Genomic DNA, 20751 nt, shown 5'->3' with positions numbered 1-20751 from the left:
AACATGAAAAAGTTCTCTCTAACTAAACACCTAAATTGATCAATAAAAGTACTTCTCCATGTATCTTGAGTATTAAAACTATATACTGCAGTACATTTCTACATAGTTAAAAAAATGATAAACCAGTTATCGATGTTTGGAACTCAAGCCAACCAGATTGCATAGGACCAGATCATCTGTTCACGTTGTATGACCATTTTGTGAAAACCGTCTTGTAAAAATATAGTTGCATAGCATTTTTCATTGAGGAACATATTAGTCCTTCAGCCAAGTACCCAAAATTGAGGTGGGTGTACCAGTAAGGGGGGCAAAACTACACCTATATATCTTGGGAGATGCATGGCAGTAGCATATGAAAATGGTTGATAACAGTCTGGTACTGGCAGCTTTTGGTATTTTTTTCTCCTTTGAAGATGGGGCCTCAATCAGCTTAATTTTCATAAATTGTTTGGGAGAAATTGAGCCGAAGTAGGGTCAATATACACCTTGACCCCCAAAATTGCTACAATACGTATTTTAACTGATCCTTGTAGGGTAGAAGGTCCTTAAAAACATATTAAAAGTTAACCACAATCGGACCTCCGGAAAGTTTTTTTTTCAAGATGGCCGCAAAAATGGCCGCCGAGACCTATTAATGATCATAATTATGTAACTATCCAATCAAATTTGATGAATTTGGTGTTTATACCTAGATTTCAAGGGGCAAACAACACATAATGATCATCAAAAATTGTTTAAGTTTAATTTATTACACAAAAATTCAAGATGGCGTCGAAAATGGCCGCCAAGATGGCCGCAAAAACCTATTTATGATCATAACTGTGTATATATCAACTTATTTTGTTGTCTATACCCAGGTTTAAGGGGGCAAAGAACATATTAATATCATCAGACAAAGTGTAAGTTAATTATGTTACACAGAAATTAAACATGGCGTCCTAAATGGCCGCCAAGATGGCCGCAAAGATGGTCGCCAAAACCTATAAAATAATCATAACAATGTTACTATCCACTCAAATTTGACGATTTTGGTGTCTATACATAGGTTTCAGGGGGCAAAGAATCTATTTAGATCATCAGACATTGTTTAAGTTTATTATATTGCACACAAATCCAACACAGCATCCAAAATGGCCGCCAAGATGGCCGCCAAAACAAGTTTATGATGATAAAATTTAACTATGTAAATATCCACTCAAATTTGATAATTTTGGTGTATATACACAGGTTTCAGAGAGCAAAGAACACATTAATATCACATTTATATCATCAGACAAAATGTAAGATAATTATGTTACACATAAATCCAACACGCGTCCAAAATGGCCATCAACACATTGAGGACATATGTTTGAAAAACAGACGGAAATGATTATTACATTTGGTAAACTCAAGAAAGATTTTTTAATCGATATATAGTTTAACAGCTGCGAATATTTACATATAAATATACACAATTCAACAACGTTAAGTGACGTGTTCAAATATTATAAATATCACATTTTATTTTTATTTAACATGCTTAAACAAGAACATGAACAAATATTTTTATTCCCTGAAGCCATAGTTCATCGTGATAGCAAAGTCATAATAGACATTCATACATTCCTGAAATAATAAGTAATTAAGATAGTCATACAGTATGCGTGAGAGTGTTGAGTGTTTATATACACCATGAACTGATTATACAACCGCCATGATTTTACGGAAATCAGTGACAGCAGGCAATCACACAAAGTACATTCATTTCATAACAAACTGTACACAAATTACAATAATAGAAATGTCTAGTTAAAGAAAAATACAAGTATCTCATTTCTTGAATCATGTTATAAAGTTAATTGCTAACTTTCTAATCGTCCCTTTATTATTACTATTCAAAAGTTTCAAAAATGTGTGCATTCGTATCTTATAGAGAAGTGTGTTGGAATGTATTTGGATCTTTCTTCTAAATAAAACGGACATTTGAAGATAAAGTGATACTCGTCTTATAAATCGTGTATCATGTGTTGTATAGTATACCCGTTGTTTTGTACTAATTGCACTTGATGCAAATAACCACCCAGCAAACATGCCAATATCAGCCTGAAGTTGGCTGTATGAACATAGTACATTTTTGTACCACGCGTATGCCGCTGAAAGCACGATAACGCCGCCAGAATGATTGTGTTCGGTATGTGAAAATAAATTAGCGTAAATGGTATAGCCTTTTGTTTTCACATTCTCTAAGTATTGTATAAACGGCTGTTTAAAAATCTTCAATTTATTGACAGTGAAAAAATGTTCCATCGAGGCAGTATAAAGGAGATTTAATCTCAATAATTACGGTTGAATGATGGCAAAATGTCGATGTCGGGCCGACAATGCATTGTGTTGCAAGTCAAATCTCCGGTTGATGTGAATTTCCGATACGGGCCGATATGCAAATCTATTCGCCATAGTATCGGGCCGATATGAAGTGTTTGCTGAGGAGAAATCACTCCGCTTTGTGTTTCCTGTGGTCTTTGCATGTTTTACACGTGTGTTTATTTACATCTTTTTCGTTACATAGGTAAACCGGTTCGTCAGTTAATCGGTTTCAAACATCAATGCATTTCATACATGGTTTATCCAGCCTGATAACGTTTATGTGTTATGTTGTCTTGTAGGCAGTGTATTGTATACGGCATCTCTCTTTATTATGCCTTAGACACAAGACGCTGTTTGGTTGTTACATACACAACTGGCGCTCAAAAGACAACTGATAGTGGTGTTCTTGACCTTGCATGTGCATCGTGACTTAATGGGCAAATCTGAAAACAATGAAAAGAAAAGAATCTCAATAAATAAAGAATTTTCTTACTAAAATGTTAATACATTTTACATTTCTTTTTAGTTCAAATAATTGCACCTTGATATATGAAGATATTGCGTACATTATTCAATATACTTCTGTTCAGATAGACAAACAATTAAGAAAACAATTAGCTTAATAGATAAAGTTTTTGAAAATATGAAAGTAAGCAACAACCCACGAGAAAAATTGTTGTGTTTGTGAACAAATTGGATGCTTTTCAAAAACATTTAAGTCAAGGCCACTGCTGCAAAATGCAAGTGCTTTTATTGCGTAAAATAGTTTAACTAGTTTCACAAATGAAATTAAATAAATACTTGGTATATATTTCACATTATTATTTACCGTCTTTATATTCCGTATTTATGTAGAAATGTTCTGTAGATAGAACGTGTTTCTTCTTGAAATTTCTTCTGATATACAAGATTATAACCAATAAATTCCCTGTTGCACAAAGTACCAAAGCGATGATTATTCTGAAAATGAACGTTATATGGGCATTCACTATATGAATTACGTAAGTATTTCATTATCATCCGCTTCAACGTATACTGAAATGCATTGATAAGTTAATTCACGGACCAAAATTGTTATTAAAGGGTTGTTCACACTTCAATCCGGGTATTATTTAAATGTTGTATATACCATGTTAATGTTATTTTTCAAAACTGGTAATACGTTTATTGAAAAAAAGAAAATTATAAAGAGCGAACGCACACTATAGCACACAAATCAGATATGTATACAACAATTTTAAATGATCTCCGTTCGATAAGGAAAACTTATTTATATAAAAAAGACATATATTCTTTTGGTGAATACAAACTGTTCTTTGCATATTGGTTCATACGACATATAGACAGATTGTTAGCCCTGCAAAAGAATTGTGGTTCGGACTTCTTTGGTTAATAACCTTGGTCATCAGGAAATTTATGAACGAAAACAGTCTTTGATTTATTATTTCATAAACAGTTAAAACATAAACTTTTCTCATTCCTATTCATGTAATGTTAATAAAAAAAAATCTAAATCATATCTATGTTATATTGAGAAAGTACCGTTTTCACATTTGAATCGTATACAATTATACAGTCTTTAAACTTTTAATTTGGCAGGTAACATCTGCTAATAATTCATATAAAGGTTTATTGTTTTTTCTCTATCCCATAAGAATCAAATAGTCTTACACTTTTCTATATTGATCATTATCTTCTGCAAGAGCACATGTCGCTTGTAAAGGTCTTACAGCCTCACCATCAACGGGATATGGTTCTGATTTCGGGGGCTCATGTGTTGTAACTGCAACGTCGTTTGAATCGGTCTGTCCTTTAACTGCAGAAGAATTAATGTATGTATGTCACTTGCAGTGTTTGGGATATATACTGTAGTCGTTGTTTGTAATGATTTGTAATGTGTTGGTCATTCAGACAATAAAGGCATTCTCCAAAACCAAAAGGTGAACACTAAAATGGTACCTGCTGACGTATGTGATTGGATCTTGTCGTTTCCAGGGCTATATTGCTTTTCAGCAGACAATCTATGAAGAAATAATTATTCATTGACACGTTCAAGCGTCATACACGCAATGTCGTTTTAGAAAACACGTGTAACACGTGTAGGTAATAGTTTATAATTAAATTTATAAGAAAACATAGTTTCTATGTGAGTTTATTCGATATTTGTGGTTGAAAATTGTGTAGGCCTCACCCATGTACACATAAAAAAAATCAATGAATGGGAAATGTGTTGTTTGGATTGAATCACTTAATTTACGACGTCCGTCTTACAAACCAAATGGGTTAAATAGGCACTAGAATGCTTATAGATTTGGCCAGGCTTTACAAATCTGCTTATGTTACTATGGTACATGTGAATATTTAATTTCACAATTGATAAGAAAGGGACAAAAAATTAATTTAAGATTCTTAATTTTACAACTGTTATATATGTTCCAATATTTCATCTGTATTATGCATTAAATATATAGGATTGACGTTTTAATTCTTGTTATATGATAATTACCAAACGCTTTTATTAAAGATGATGGTGAAAAAAAATCAATTTTAAATTTAAAGCAATCACCATAATACAGTTATGTCAGTCATTTGAACAACTAACCTCCATGCGGTTTCATTCACTAAGCAAGATCCGCATATATCGTTTTTAAATCTCAATGGTCCACATGGCTCGCATTCTGCAAATGAAATATTTCGTTAAACACAGCTCGAAACACGAGATTGAATATATCTTTGAAGAGTATCATTAAATAAACCCCAAACTTCTTCCAAACAAATTACTTAATACAATCTCATAGTGAAAGGAGAAATCGCCCAGCGTGTGTGTTAATCTTTACATGTGTTTAATTTCGAGAAAGTATATTTTGTATTGTAATGGATATGTACTGTAAGAAATCAAACAGACAATATTTTAATTTTATGCATTTTAATTTTTTAATACGTTATTTCAAATTTAAATAATGCAATTGTACCTCCAGTGTATGGATCGAGCTGTGCATCACTACCACATTCCTTATAAATACATCCGTACTCAGAGGGAGACCCGTGGTAACATCTTGACTCGTCACATCTGCACGGCATTCCATGCTTGGCCTTCGAGACCTCTATCCAGGCATTATCATCTACAAAAGTTTAAATACTAGGATTAATTGCTAACATGACATATTCCCTTTCACATATGTACGGGATTCCGTTAAAGTCATTAAACCACAACCCGCGCGTTGTCAACTATGCATTTACTTTGTTAAATGAATTGTATAAAGTTATGTAGGAGTTGACTCCCTTGATGAAACGAATCGAGAACGAGGCTAACAGTCTGGTAGCTGAGAGTGCCTATAAAGAGGTAATATAATCTTTTAATGGATAATATGTTCAATAGAATAACAAAATGTTGATTTTTTGTGAAATGGTTCACAGTCGAAGTAATTTTTATTGAGTTTATGTTTCACGAAAAGACGATGCTTCAATGCTTAGTTTATAACACAAAATATATTTGATTATGTTGACATATCTATTTTTGATAATCTAACTGTGATGGGCATAATTATATGGTTCTAATTTTAAAAGCAAGCTCATTTCATATCATAATTGTATATTTGTTAAGTAAATTGATCGTATCTTTTTTCATTGAAGAATAATAGACAAAAGCACTTAAGAGTGGAATTTAAGTAACCATTTGTCGAGTATGTTTTAAATATAACCATTATTACATTTATGTCATAGAGTATCGAACTGTATGTGCTGTAAAACAAAAGTGTAAATGTGTTTAATCGGTTATTCAAATTGTAAAGACAATGCATATTTCACGTTAAATTTCAGAACAGTAATTGCTATAACCAGAAATTCCCATGCATATGCATCAGTATTGTGAAGTGCAAGAGTATTTCTGAATGACTCGAGTTAAATAGTAATGTCGCCCACAAAAATAAACTTTTTTTTCATTTTCGTTTTGTTTGAAAATATATATCTTGACATAAAATGTGGTCTTTGCAAGGATCATTTTGTAACATTTAAACAATAGCGAGCGATGATATATTTTGTTAAAGAACATGTTGGTGTGTCACAATTAAAATAACTTAAGTCTATTTACTAGTTTATACCTGGTCTTGAACACTTTGTTCAAATGTTCAACTATGGTGTTTTTGCGTCAAAATCGTTATTTCATACTAATTATCGTACATTAAGTTTTTTTACGTTTAACTATGCGTTATCAAATTTGAGAAAGTCATCGTCATGAAATAGTGATCCCTGGATTACTGCGCTATCTTTATGATACGCTATTGATTAAGTATTTGCAACCGATTATCTTAAAAGTATTACCGATCTATTCTCCGGACACATTTTTTAACACTTTATTAATTTATTTTCAAGCAATGATGTTTATTCTTATGTCACGGTGAAAAAAGAGTTATCAAACTTATTAGGCAGTGCAATAGTTTCCGTCGAATTCCTTGATCTTTACAATTTATGAAGTAATGGACGCAATAGGAGATCTAAAATAGGGAAAAAGCGGTGGGTTTGACTAACTTATTCCTGAGATTTTTATTGATTGTATGGGGCTTTTATCTCCTGTACTATGGAAATTATTTAAATATATATACAGTTTAATTTTATATCGATATGCATGGTATTTGAAGTAAGTGTTCGTGTGCCGAAGAAATGAGATAAGAACGATGTAAATAACAACAGAGGAATAAGTCTTACTAGTATCTTTTCTAAAATATTCTCCATTTTGCCAAACATAAGTGTTAGTAAATGGCTTGAAAACAAAAATATACTTATATATTTTCAATTCGGTTTAAAAAAAGATCAGAGTTCAATAGATTCCATTTTAATAGAGTGTATGTTTATGCTAAATGCAGTGATAAATAGTAGTTTATTGAGAAAACCGGCAGCTGTGTTGTGCCTTTGTAGATTTAAAGAAGCCTTCGATCTCGTTTATAAGAACTGTTTTTTACAAAGTATGCAGCATTACATATCCCTTTAATTTGTTAAAATGATCACATCAACTTATGGCTGTGTTAAATCAAGCTTTAAGACAAGTAATGTGTTTAATGTACACTGTGTTCTAACACAGATATAGCGAAATTAAAAATTTAAACTGCCTAGTTAATTTCTGGATTATTTGAAAGTCATACGGTTTAACACAGGTTTGAGGCTTTATCATCATTATTTTTTAAGTTGTTCGTAAACGATATATATGACTTTTTGTATAATGATTCTATTGATTATGTAAATGTCGACAACATAAAAGTATTCACGTTGCTATTTGCTGACGATAACCAGTTTTATCCCCCTACTCAGCAACGGGAATCCAGCGTCTTTTAGATATATACATGAATATTGTAGTGAATGGGGCATATATGTGAACACACGCAAGTATGTTCTTATGGGTTTTAATAAAGGCAATATAATTTAAAATATTGATGTTAAATATAATAATATTACGTTTGAGGAATTAAATAAGTTTACTTATCTCGGTGTGACATTGTCCTCGAACGGCATTTTTAGCAACGGAACCTCATATTAACAATCGTCTTTAGCAATATGTTCTCTAAACAAACGATTTTCTTAAATGTCATTCAGAATTGCTGACAAAATCCTCTTTAAGATACGTTGCGTGAATATTGTAGCAAATGGCGCATAGCTGTGAACATGTTGTTGTGGTTTTTCAAAAGAGGCTATCTAATTAAGAAAATTGATGTTGAATATAGTTATATTAAGCTCGAGGTAGTAAATAAGTATACTTATCTCGGTGTGAAATTGTCCTCGAACGGCAATATGTTTAAAGAACACGAAGCCTTATCTAAACAAGCGTCTATAGCAATGTTTTCTCTAAATAAACTCTTTTCTAAAATTCATTCAGTATTTCTGACGAAATACGTCTTTTTGGTGCTTTGATTTTGCCAATATTGACCTACGGTACTGAGATTTGGGGACTCCATCCCAACCCCGACATAGAGGAGGACCATTTAAAAGTTCTAAATAGACACTTTCTAAGTGCCTGTTTCGACCAAAATCTACTTCCGCGGCAGTGCATGGTGAGCTGGGTCGTTTTCCTTTAGAGTGCGTAAAAAACATGCGTTTCATTAAATTTTGGCTCAAAATAAAGCAGAATCTAGATTCCGTTCTTAATAATTGTTGCTATATTTTGGATGACGTTGAATTCTCACATTGGGGTATTTAACTTAATACATTGCTCCAGGAACTTGGATTGTGTTTTTTTGTATAATAAATCTGAAATAACCATTAGTGATGTTAATTGTATCCCTCAACGTATAAAATATATAAGATTACAAACATGTGTTAGTGCTTTTGATAATTTGCCCAAACTTGATACTTACCGTTTATCAAAATGAAATGTTGAGTTTTAGAAATTAATTATTAATATTAGGGATACAATTTGATTTACTAGACTTCGCTGCTCTGCATACTGACTGTTCATTGAAGACGGTAGATATAAAAATATTCCAAGAAGCGAACGAATATGTACAATTTGTAATACGGGTATGGTTGAGAATGAATACCATGTTTGTTCAATTGTCCATTTAATAAAGAGATATAAGAAAACTTATGTTACCTGAATATTATCTACTCTTGCCTTGTTTTAAACATTAAGCAACTGATGTCTAATACGAACAGGAATACATTAAATAGCCTGGCTATAATTACTAGAATTGCCTTTATCTAAGATCTAGTCACAATTATTAATAATTAAGTATGTATATATTGTTTGTCGTTGTTTTGTTTTTGAAGTATTTTGGAAACTAATGTCACCACGTTTAATCCTGTTTGTGTTGTATACAAGTTGGTTTCACTTTGCGCATGCCAGTTTCACTCAAAGAACACTAGTATTATTGTAAAGTTTCTAATTATGGGCACTTTAATAAAATGATGGCTGTTAGCATAATGTTGTATGTAAGTTGTGTGTATTTAGAAGTAACTTTAATGTTATGTAAAGATAATTAACGCTTTATAAATGCAGACAATAGAAACAATTGAAGAAAAAAGAGAACTTCACATCGTGAGCCTCGTTCTGGAATCATCGATGAAGTATAGCGTCGTTTTAATCGATTAATTGAGAATGTTAAACTCGTCTTATTTTTAAAATAAACATAAAAAAACTCCCATCAGAACATATGTATTTTCACAAAAATGTTTCAAAATGGTGTTTATTTTATGTAAATATCAGTAATACAGTTAATAGAACCTCGTCAGGCATGCGGCAGTAAATTAACTAATTAATTTATTGAAACGATACTTGTAAAAAATATTGTTAGAGAATACCACAGTGTTCGATTTAAAACGATGCTCCTTTAGTTAACTTGAATCATGTGAGTATATCAAATTATATTACAAGTATTTAATAAGATAAAGCACTTCGGTAAAGGCCATACAAATAGTGCTTCCGAAATTACGAGTTATTTCAGCAAAATTTACAGATGGTAACTATTTTTGGCCTCGAGTTTCGAAATACGCTGACTTGTTACTAAGTTCAGCTTACTTTGAACATAATCGTTATGATATATTAATATATTTTAGATATTTATAAGTATAAACCAACCTAGAGCACACGTCTCGTGCTTCTTGGAATACTGAAAGCACTGTTCAGGGTTCGCATCCAAGGACGAGGTTATGAAATTTCCATGCCATCCTTGAGGACATTTCTCACATGTATCGTCTCCTGCGTTTGATGTGCAGAACTTAATCTGTGAACCTATTCAGAAACAATTGAGGTCTTAAAAGACGTTTATCATGTTAAATAAATGTCTTTCTTGGCTTGATCTTGATAAAAACACCGGCATTTTTGTCAGGGTAACATAATTCGGAAAATGGGATTATTACGTGCAGCCTTTTTTCATAACAATGATATCTCATAATTTAAATGATGCGAATGTTTATAGGTAAATGAGGAATTATAAAATAGTGTTATTTGATTCTTATAAAATTATTTAAATCATATTGTTGCATTCAGATCGTTGATGGCTTAACAATCAATTACACTGTTTATATATCATTGTTGATACCGTAAGATGTTATTTAACTTTTTGGCAATGAATGGCTAAGACAATTGCCAAAGAGACCGATATACAAATTTAAACGATGTTATATAAAAGTTTGTAAAAGTTCTCTAAAACATTAAATTGTATTAGTATTTCTATGATTACTCATTTTAACTCCTACATAAAAACGTATACATGTATCTTTTTTAGTTTGAAGTTAAAAGAGCAGTACACTCAAACAGGCAATATACAAAATGAAAGGGTCTGTGTTGTCCTTACTTTAGTTCAGACGACCATCTCTTTCCATGTTTATATGACAAAACTAATACATCGTTTTTGTATTAATTTCCTTAAACAAATTCTGGTTTCTTTACCAATATTGAGTGATATGTAACCTGCAAAACATGAATGCGTTTACATTAAAGAAAACGTGCTATATGAGAACAATTACATACTTTACGTGTCCAGATGTACCGAAAAGATACATGTTTTGATAACCGTCCAATTAAATTTCTTAATTGTTATGCTACCTCTTTTATGATGCGCTCGTATATGGTTATTCATTGTGCAAACTGTAGCATACATTTCATATATATTTATATGATTAATGATTGCAAATTCAACTTCATGCTTTTTATTTGACAAAACTTGTCAAAAGCTTTCTCCAGCCATTCACAATTTAGTAAATGCTAACAGATAACCTTTTTTTATAACAAGTTGATTAATTCACTATTCAAATAGGATGATAATATAAATATGTATGAATATTTTTTTTTGTGTTTTTGTGCGCTTAATGTAAAGGATCAAGATTGAAACTAAATTCAGTACCAAGTTGGTATATTGCTTTCATTTCAATGTTATAAAAATCTACGAACTTTTCCTGAGGCGCATCACTTTGAATTCATGGTGAGGAATATTATAAATACCGTATAGAGTTAAAACCATTGAATTAATGAATGAAGTGATGATTTGGGATTTTATTGATTGTCCTATAAGATTTATGATCTTCTGGAGTGTTATGCCAGCAAGGTATGAATGTGTAATCTCATTTGCTTTGTTGACATGCTCTAGCGGATGCATGTAACATGTAGGTGTATTACAGAATCCTTCAACATATATAATGCATAACCTAAATGCATCCAAAATAAAATACTTTTGATCTACAATTAACGAAATGAGGTTTAATGGACATCAGAAATTTAACACATACATGTCGCTAACAACAATAATCAGTATTGTTTTGCGTAAATGGTTAAATGACCTGGTTTATATTTTCCCATGAAAACAATTGAATATGTTCTATTCAAGTAAACAACTGGTCAGTTTTCAGTTTCGTTATTAACAATCATATGTTCTGAACTACCAATCCAAGTGCAAAATTGACACTTACCACGAGGACAAACTAGGACAGGCTGACAACAAACAATGCCCGTTGAAGTATTGTGTGGCACTTGCAACTTCGGACATCCTCCATTCACAGTCAACATTCCTCTAGAAATTGAAAGTGAATAAACTTGAAACGGTGCTTATTTTTCAACTATTATCTTTCTCTTTGTAACAATACTTTCAATGTGTTTTCCAGTCTTCAACATTGTTGTTTAACAATATTATTTTGTTTATTAGATCTACTTAATCATATCGTTTGACCGCACTATCAAAATAATCTCGTATAATTTGACAAGAAATTTCGGCGGAAGTTAAACTGACAAGACCGTCCGATTGACAAGAAGACTGTAACTACCTAAACTGTACAGAAACTATGCGAAATTATGTGTAAGATTTGATTTTTTAAATTTAAAACGCATGGGCCTGTCGCTAAACCAGCTGCAATGACATTTCATGTAGAATATAAAATGCGATTTTTGTAAAAGTACAGTTTTCAAAGGCCCATACATGTTTTATTCACATTAAAACATCATACAACTGTTAATCAATGGTGCAGGTTTTTAACTGTATTCATATAATTATAACATGCATAAGCTTAATCATTATGATGCCAAAAAACTTTATATCAACATATTTACAAAAACATCGCAAACAAAATTGTTCCCCAATGTACAATAAGCAAAACGAACAGAGACAAAAACGATTTAAAACGAAAATTCTTTATTCAGGTCTCAGATATATGTTAAGGTAGAATAGTATCATACTTGTAATAGCAATACTCGTACCAAACAGTTTGTAAACTTTACAGACATAAGTAAATGATTAATTAATAATTATTTTACAGTTGGCACGACTGCAATAGTTAAAACAATATTTTCCTCAATGAAAAATGCCATGCAACCATATTTTTACAAGACGTTCTTCACAAAATAGACATAAAACGTGAACAGATGATCTGGTCAAATGCTTTCTGGTTTCCTTGAGTTCCAAACATGGATAACTTGTTTATCATTTTAAAAAAACTAAGTAGAAATGTACTGCAGTATATATTTTTAATACTCAAGATACATGAACAATTACTTTTATTGATCAATACTACAAGTATTCCAATAACTATTTTCAATAGCAAACCTACATAAACAATTATGTGTATGCATATGAATTATACGGTGGGTCATTTAAACTTATATTTTAAGGAACAAAATCATTTTTCCTTATTTGGACTGAATAAGGAATTTGAAACTGGCTCCTTTCTCCTTTTTCAGTCCCGAGAGTATAAATAAAAACAAATGTGTTAAAATGAACTAGAATGCATTTTGTATATCACATAAATGTAAAATAATTGTATAGTTTAAGTTTGAAGTGAAGTAAGTATTAAAAGTAAAAATTGTTGGGTCAGTTTTAACCAAAAGTCCTTTGAACGTGTTAACAAGAAACATGAATATCTTTCATAATACATGAAGTAATTGCATGTTTGTTATTTTTTATCATTTACTTAAGAATGTTTGTTTTCTTAAAATCCATATTTTATTATTTAAAAGCATTTATAGCAATAAGGAACTTTTCCTTTTTTCTTTTTTTCGAATAAAGAATAATGAACTATGCATAGGGAACAAACTTGTCCTCCATTGAATAAATTAAATTTTGTTTTTAGCATACAACGATTTAACGATCACCGTGGCAAATATTTTGTAATATGTTGACCTACACTCAAATATATAGAAAAATCAAACACAGAAACAAAAGCGTGTACAACTTATACCAATATCAAACACCTCTTAATAAAACATGATTTATCATATTTCGAAAATATAGAAAAAGCAAACAAAGAAATAAAAGCGTATACAAATTATACCAATAGCAAACGACTCTCACCAATGCTTGATTGATTCTTTTTCCGCCATAACACAACATTTTTGAAGTATGCGTAAAATATTAAGTTATCAAAAAAATCGAAAAATGTCATACAGTCTTACGCTAAAAGTAGGACGGCAGTATGCATATTTGATTTTCGTCTGGTTTCCCCTTGAAGTAAGATCCTCTTAACAATATCTGAATAATAATCTATCCCGTGGTATAAACCTGGAAAAAAACTTTTCATTCAGATGCAAACTATAAAAATAATAAAACGCTCTTTATTCTGTAATATTTATGCCTTACCCTGTTTGCCTTCAAATACTACTATATATACTACTAAAAACTTCCGTCGTATCAATAACCGAAACAGGAAGAAAATGATGTGCTTGCTATATGAGTTTATGAGTTTATTTCAACATTCATTAGGCTTTAAGCCATTGAGTACACACATTTTACAAGAAAGTATATATACAGATGGTCAATGACTTACAGAGAAGTCTTAATACAAACAATGTGTATACACTTAACACGTTTTTGTATCTTTATATTAGATAGATAAATAAATGTAAGTACATGGAGAGAAACTATTGATAACATAAGTCAGCTCTAAATTTAAAAGCTTTAAAAACAAAAAAAGATAGATTTCGTACAGTTTTTTCAATGTCTGTAAAAGGTCAATTAACTTGATCATGTTTGTGTTCTCCAGTAATATTAATTTATATACTTCTTACGTTAATACATAAACATTGGACATTCAAGTAAAAACTGAAATTCGTCCTCGAAAACGTTATGTACCGAGTTTGCATTTTCTGTATTGAAACGGTATTGTTTTCAAGCTTGTGCCATCTCCCTGCTTCCAATTTAAGTATGTTGGCAGATACTCTAAAACGAGTTAACGCAATTCTAAATTTTCAAACATTTACTACATTTAAATATGGTTAGAACATATAGCTACTGTAAATACTATAACATCTACCCCTGGTCGTGTTTTGCATTTCACTTGGCCATGTTTTCCAAAACATATCAGATATTCGATGTTTAGCTATGAATAAAAATATATTAATATCTTTTACACCTTGAAAAAGTAATACTTCATTGAATCCTAACCTGTCTAATAATTCCTTGAGATATTTTAATAACCCAAGACTTTTTTCTTGATATACATCATGATCATGTAATAACAAATCATAAACGATTTTTGTGTACTTGACATCATCATATTGTAATATTTGAAACCAGTTCTTTAAAACACAGATGATACGTTTATTTATTAATGGCGGACGTCCAAGTTCCCCATAAACGAAATTATTTTGTGTTTGCATCCTCACACCTAACACTTGTTTACAGTATCGTATATGAATTATTTCTATCTGAACGCTATCATTTAACCCCCATACTTCACAGCCGTAGCTTAGAATAGGCTCAATAAGTTTATCAAAAAGCCCAAGTCTATGATTAACTGATATTTCTTGGTATTTAACTAAATCTGCTTTCCGCTTGTATATTGCTTTCAGGGCCTGTCCTGAGAGTGAGTCATATGATAATGAAAAAGAACCCCCAATGGTAAATACTATACCTAGGTATGTACCACTATTTACTAAATCTACAATGTTGCCTTTGTAATAAAAAGTTTAATATCGTCTATTTTGTCCGCCTAAATGTATGTGATAACACACCTAAATTGCATGCATACACGTCGCATTAAATAGAAGTAATGTATCAGTCTGACAGATAATGCACCGATGACATGCAGAAAGCACAATCTAATTCGTTTAAATTCAGAGAATGTGCATAATAGCTGTGGTTTTAACATTCAAAAGGTAACAAATGACTTATTTACGCTGGCATTGGAATTTAGTTTCAGTTTTGATAACATCATGACTTCGAAGTTGGGTTTAGCGTCAATGAAATGTTGTTGACGAGCACACCAGACAATGACATCCGTTTGCGATAAGTTTGAAAAACAACGTAATAAAGATTAACGTAAGTCAATGACGGAGTATTGCATTTTTTTAAAGTGGTACGGTCATGAATATACGTTTAAATTTGAAGCGTTTACTTCGAATGAAAGGAGTTATAATTATTTAACAAAAACGAGAAAAAAAATATATATGAATTTTATATAAACACAGCAGACTTTATTGTGTATTGTCAGAGGGGGTAAACACGTGATCGTCAAGATGGCGACGTCCATGCCGAGACAGTTATTTTTCGCGGTTTTATACCCTTTATTACTTTTTTTTTTAAATAGCGCTAACTTTCTTCCTAATATGGCTGGAAAGTGAGCGAAATTTTAAAAAAAATACAAGTAATAAATGGTATAAAACGACGAAAAATACCTGGCTCGGCATGGACGTCGCCATTTTGTTTGTCACGTGATTACCTCCACTGATTCTACAATAATTATTGGCGGATCGTTTTGAAAATTGTTCTAAAAAAATCCGGTAAACTAAACGGTGAATGCATTAGCTTAAAGCCACACACCTCGAAATGAAATACATTTTAATCAATACAAATAGATGCAAATTAACAGTGTGCAAAATTGTCATGAATCTATAGCATAGTTAGCAAGTAATTTATTTTATTTTTTTTTATTTTAAAACCGAAAGTAGGATTTCTATACGTATACGTCCATTTCGACAAACGCGATTATTTTTTAATTTTAAAGCGCCATAAAGACGGATTTCTACCTTGTAACCACCAGATATATTCTAATGGATATAGATTAAATGTGTTTCTTATTTATACTTAAATTTACTTTCATTTCAATGTGTGTGGCTTTAACCGCGTTCTATCAAACAGTTACGAACTTTAAACAATCGTTCTATGTTCAAGCTAGTGAAAAAGAACATGACATTGTGTGATTAAATCTATTATAATTATTGCACAAAATGTAAACGTTTTCAAGCTTCATTTTGTTTGTGTTTGTTATCATTTTGAATTTACTATAGTATCGATCAATATGACAACATATTAGACCTTTATATTTATCGATGAATCACTCAATTTGTGTGAATTAAATTGAAGTCATATTGTTTTGCTGTAGTTAAACGGCGTCGATTAGAAAGGTCGATATAGGTCTTAGAACGACTGGCGGAGTGTAGATGAATGCACATGTAGTTCTTTTGCTATCATTATATTTTCTCGTTCACCCTACGTTAAGGAGTAACGATAAATGTTATAAAAATCAATCATGCTTCGCAATCGTGATTCAATTCCTGCACATCTATTCTCCTGACCGTGGGTAATTCGACAACATGCTATGGAAGAAAACAAATATTATTATTATTAGTATAAGTAGTAGTAGTAGTATAAGTAGTAGTAGTAGTAGTAGTAGTAGTAGTAGTAGTAGTAGTAGTAGTAGTAGTAGTAGTAGTAGTAGTAGTAGTAGTAGTAGTAGTAGTAGTCGTAGTAGTAGTAGTAGAAGTAGTAGTAGTAGTAGTAGTAGTAGTAGTAGTAGTAGTAGTAGTAGTAGTAGTAGTAGTAGTAGTAGTAGTAGTAGTAGTAGTAGTAGTTGTTGTTGTTGTAGTAGTAGTAGTTGTTGTAGTAGTAGTAGTATTGTTATTATTATTAAATGTGTTTATAAAACACGCAACAACACTCACCTGTAATGCACCTGTTGTGTTTCAAAGCGCAGTACAATACTGTAGTGTATACTCCATTGGTAGACAAACGTTACACACGGGAAATATACCACATTTTTGACCATATAATTTAAGCATTTATTTTGCTATCACTATATATCTATATATACATATATACAAGGAAGAATATGCAACACTTAACGATGAGATTACCTTTCTAGCTTATTTCATTCAGTGTAACTATTTTATTCAGAGGCTAACTTAGTGGTTCTTTTAGTTAGAAAATGTATTCGTATTTCATTTTCATAAAAAAACACGGGCCGATATGATTTTTTGTTTTTCCATATAAACACATTTGCACCATATAGGCAAAGCTTGACCCTTTATCAATGATAAATATTACATATATTACAAAATACAATGTTCGCTCTAGTTTCTGATCTTCGTCGCTTCGCATATCTGTTGTTCACGAAATTAATTATTTGTCGCGCTCTACAAAGTACTAATAAATATATTTATTTAACATAACACTATGCGTCAACAAAGTTTCAGTTTCACGTTTGTTATTTTTACATGCTTCACAGGTGACAGAGTGGAAAAGCACCTAAAGCAAACTGAAACTATAATTGTTATAACATGTAGTGTTCGTTTTGCAACACCACCCAAATATGAATACAGCTAACTCATTATATTCCTGTTTAACCTTATGAGGATAATAACCATAGCTAAAATTGTGAAATGTACTTTCAAGACGATTATTCAGAAATTAAATAGCAATTATTATTGTAATTCTATTATTATTATTAGTGGTGGCGGTTGCGGTGACGACGGCGCGGTGGTAGTGGTGGTGGTGGTTGTAGTAGAAGTAGTCATAGTAAATGGTATTCAAACATCGCGAAGGGGATATATCTTCAGGAGCAAACAAGACGAGTAATAAATATGCATAAAGGCTTCTTACCTTTAGCCGGTATCAAACAATCAGACGCTAGTTTATTACGGCTACACAACATCAAGGAAATTAAATACAATATCAATACAAATAGGTTGTGGTTTATTTGTATAGCTTGATATCTTTCACATCTTTACTGTTCAAATATTTTTATCAGACTGTTAAATAGGTGATAACTCACCTGAGTTATATGTATTGTAATGACATTCAAAACATAAATATAATGGAAACAATCTATGTAATTGTACATGTATTATACAAAATAGACCAATTACATACAAAGTCAAGTAAAAAAGACCATGCAGAGCCTGGTTTTTACATGAAGCAGTGCTTGAAACAGCTGTGTTAGAAAAACATTATGAATTGAAACCCGTCGCTTCTGATGAGAGGAGTGACCGAGTGGCCTTGACAATATCAACCCACCTGACGGAGATTTTCATAATCAAAAGTATACTTTTTCTATCGATATATCATAAAAGGGCCTTTGTACCGTCACCAACATCGATGACTGCATCATAAACTCTGACAGGAATACTTCAATTTCAAAGTTAAATATGAAGTCATCGAAATAAAGCATCCACCTGCGCGATACACAAATACAAAAACTGTTCATGAAGGGCTACGCATGTCTATGCAGGTGCTCTTACACTTGTTATTTGGCCAAAATGAGAGCCCTTATTAAATTTTCTTTTTTTACTATAATTATTTGAAGAATAATTTCACATTATTATAACAGTTGTAAAATTATCTTGCTATCTTTTAGTCAATAATTTAAGGCTAATACGTGTACGAAATATATACATTCGTTAAACTGACTATAACACACAACAGGGCCCTAAATGGACCTTTTCACAGATTTTGGAAGATATTGAAGTTTGTCATTAAATGTTTTATATCGATAAATGAATAAATTGGATCTAAAAAGCTCCAGTAAAAACCAATAATAAAAGTTAAAGAAAAATATAACCCTCAACTGGGCTCGAACTACTGACCCCTGGAGTAAAGGTCTAACGTTTAGACCACTTGGCCATCAGTGCTCGTACATTTAGTGATGTATTTAATACTTTATATAACAGAACTCTACAAATAATTCAATCGTTTCGCGTTGCAACGCTTTATAATTTTCAGGTTTTTAAATGGTCAAACGAAGCATATAAGTTTCTTCTTGAGAGAAATGTTCGAACAATACATGTATAACACATGCGATATAATTGCGTCAGAAGAAAGACAAGAGATACATACATTTTGTGGAAGCAAATGTAACATATTTTATTCATAATTTATCACGTTTTATTTTTTTTTCTACGAAATCGGACTTTATATCTATATGAAAAGTATAAGTCCTATTTTGTTTTAGTTTCACCGCGAACTTCCGAAAGTAAAGGTGTGTCATGGTGATCTAAATACTGACCTAGGATAAGTTATTATCAATTGAATTACAATGTGAACGATAAATATACATGCCTACAATACGGCTTTTTAGTACGCTTGCGCGAGAATACGCGGAAAATATTGGTTTGTCACGTGGTATGTTTTGCGACAGATGACTAGAAGATTTAATACGTTAATACGTTAAAATGGAAAGATAAAATCTCGATAAATGATTTATTGATATTTGGCGATATGGAAACATGAAAATAAGAGACAAACATTAAATTATTATCAATAAAGTATTATGACATTTGCAAATCTCCGCTTAAAAGGTGTTGTCTTAAACAATTGATATAATACATTTGTCGGGATTGTACATGTTCAATACGTTTATGATCAACTTGAATAAGGCTTTGATATTCAATTGTTCAAAACTTTCAAATGTGGATTGAGGAATTATGTTTCAATTAGATTGCTCAAACTTTCTTTCCCTTATATTTTAGCACGATAACGTCCACTTGTGTACTTGAAGTCCGGTGACGTTTTGCGTGCATGATGAAACTTAGGTTAAGGTTTACACACAAGATGCGCTAATGTACATATCTACATATATTAGGCTGAAACTTCAAACATATCTTAGGGGTGATCATGGTACATATGTAAGTGACTGAAAAAAAGATGAAGAGTTGTAAATGACTTCAGTTAAGATATTTTGATGAAATGTTGCGTTAAGGTAGCTTAAGTGATTATCTAGCTTGTGGTCGCGTTTGGTGCCAGTCGGTTCAATATCATTCAATCGCATAGTTACCCGGTACTAAAACAATGGAAAACGAATGTTTACACTAATTTTAGTTTTGACCTAGGTATTTTGTGTAATTTGCAGTTATCTGAATTTTCAACTTTGCACATAAATACCTGTGTACCTATTACTATTTTAAATATCAAGTATGTCATCAAAGTCATTACATAATGTGAGTGACAGAAAATGTGCATTATACATTCAGAGTGTAATAAAAGTCGAACGATTTTAACCTGAAATGAAATAGAGTTTCATCAGGTTATATAAGTGACGGATAGAAATGAAGTTGCTTTTATTATATCGATGCTTTGTTTACTTATTGTCTGCGACCTTAACAATTATGACGTCATTTACACTAATTTTAATCTGATACCGTCGACTGCGTGCAATTATATGAATTAATTAGAGAACCATGACCAAAGTCATTACAGTAAAACAGCAAAAACTGTCGAT

At 31.6% G+C, this 20751-nt stretch overlaps 2 protein-coding genes across 6 annotated transcripts in view; one reads left to right on the top strand and one right to left on the bottom strand.

The window, feature by feature from the left end:
- Window positions 1-20726, bottom strand: part of LOC127841661 (uncharacterized) — a 42253-nt gene extending 21527 nt beyond the window's left edge. The window contains exons 1-9 of one of the 5 annotated variants that reach the window (XM_052370696.1): window positions 18138-20726; window positions 11743-11843; window positions 9914-10066; window positions 5322-5471; window positions 4952-5027; window positions 4309-4370; window positions 4021-4165; window positions 3179-3309; window positions 1080-2792 (exon numbers count right to left, since the gene is read on the bottom strand). In XM_052370696.1, the coding sequence (XP_052226656.1) occupies window positions 2686-2792; window positions 3179-3309; window positions 4021-4165; window positions 4309-4370; window positions 4952-5027; window positions 5322-5471; window positions 9914-10066; window positions 11743-11839 (921 nt within the window). In that variant the 5' untranslated portion in view covers window positions 11840-11843; window positions 18138-20726 and the 3' untranslated portion in view covers window positions 1080-2685. Of the gene's footprint in view, window positions 1-1079; window positions 2793-3178; window positions 3310-4020; window positions 4166-4308; window positions 4371-4951; window positions 5028-5321; window positions 5472-9913; window positions 10067-11742; window positions 11844-13714; window positions 13890-17200; window positions 17320-18137 lie in introns of those variants that run through there. The other 4 variants (XM_052370694.1, XM_052370692.1, XM_052370693.1 and 1 more) reach the window with 4 other exon arrangements.
- LOC127841657 (uncharacterized) overlaps window positions 1-20751 on the top strand; it is a 425798-nt gene that overhangs the window by 68113 nt on the left and 336934 nt on the right. The window lies entirely within an intron of this gene.

Source organism: Dreissena polymorpha, chromosome 8 (assembly GCF_020536995.1).
Source record: "Dreissena polymorpha isolate Duluth1 chromosome 8, UMN_Dpol_1.0, whole genome shotgun sequence".
NCBI lineage: Eukaryota > Metazoa > Mollusca > Bivalvia > Myida > Dreissenidae > Dreissena > Dreissena polymorpha.
This window is presented reverse-complemented; position numbering and strand designations above follow the sequence as displayed.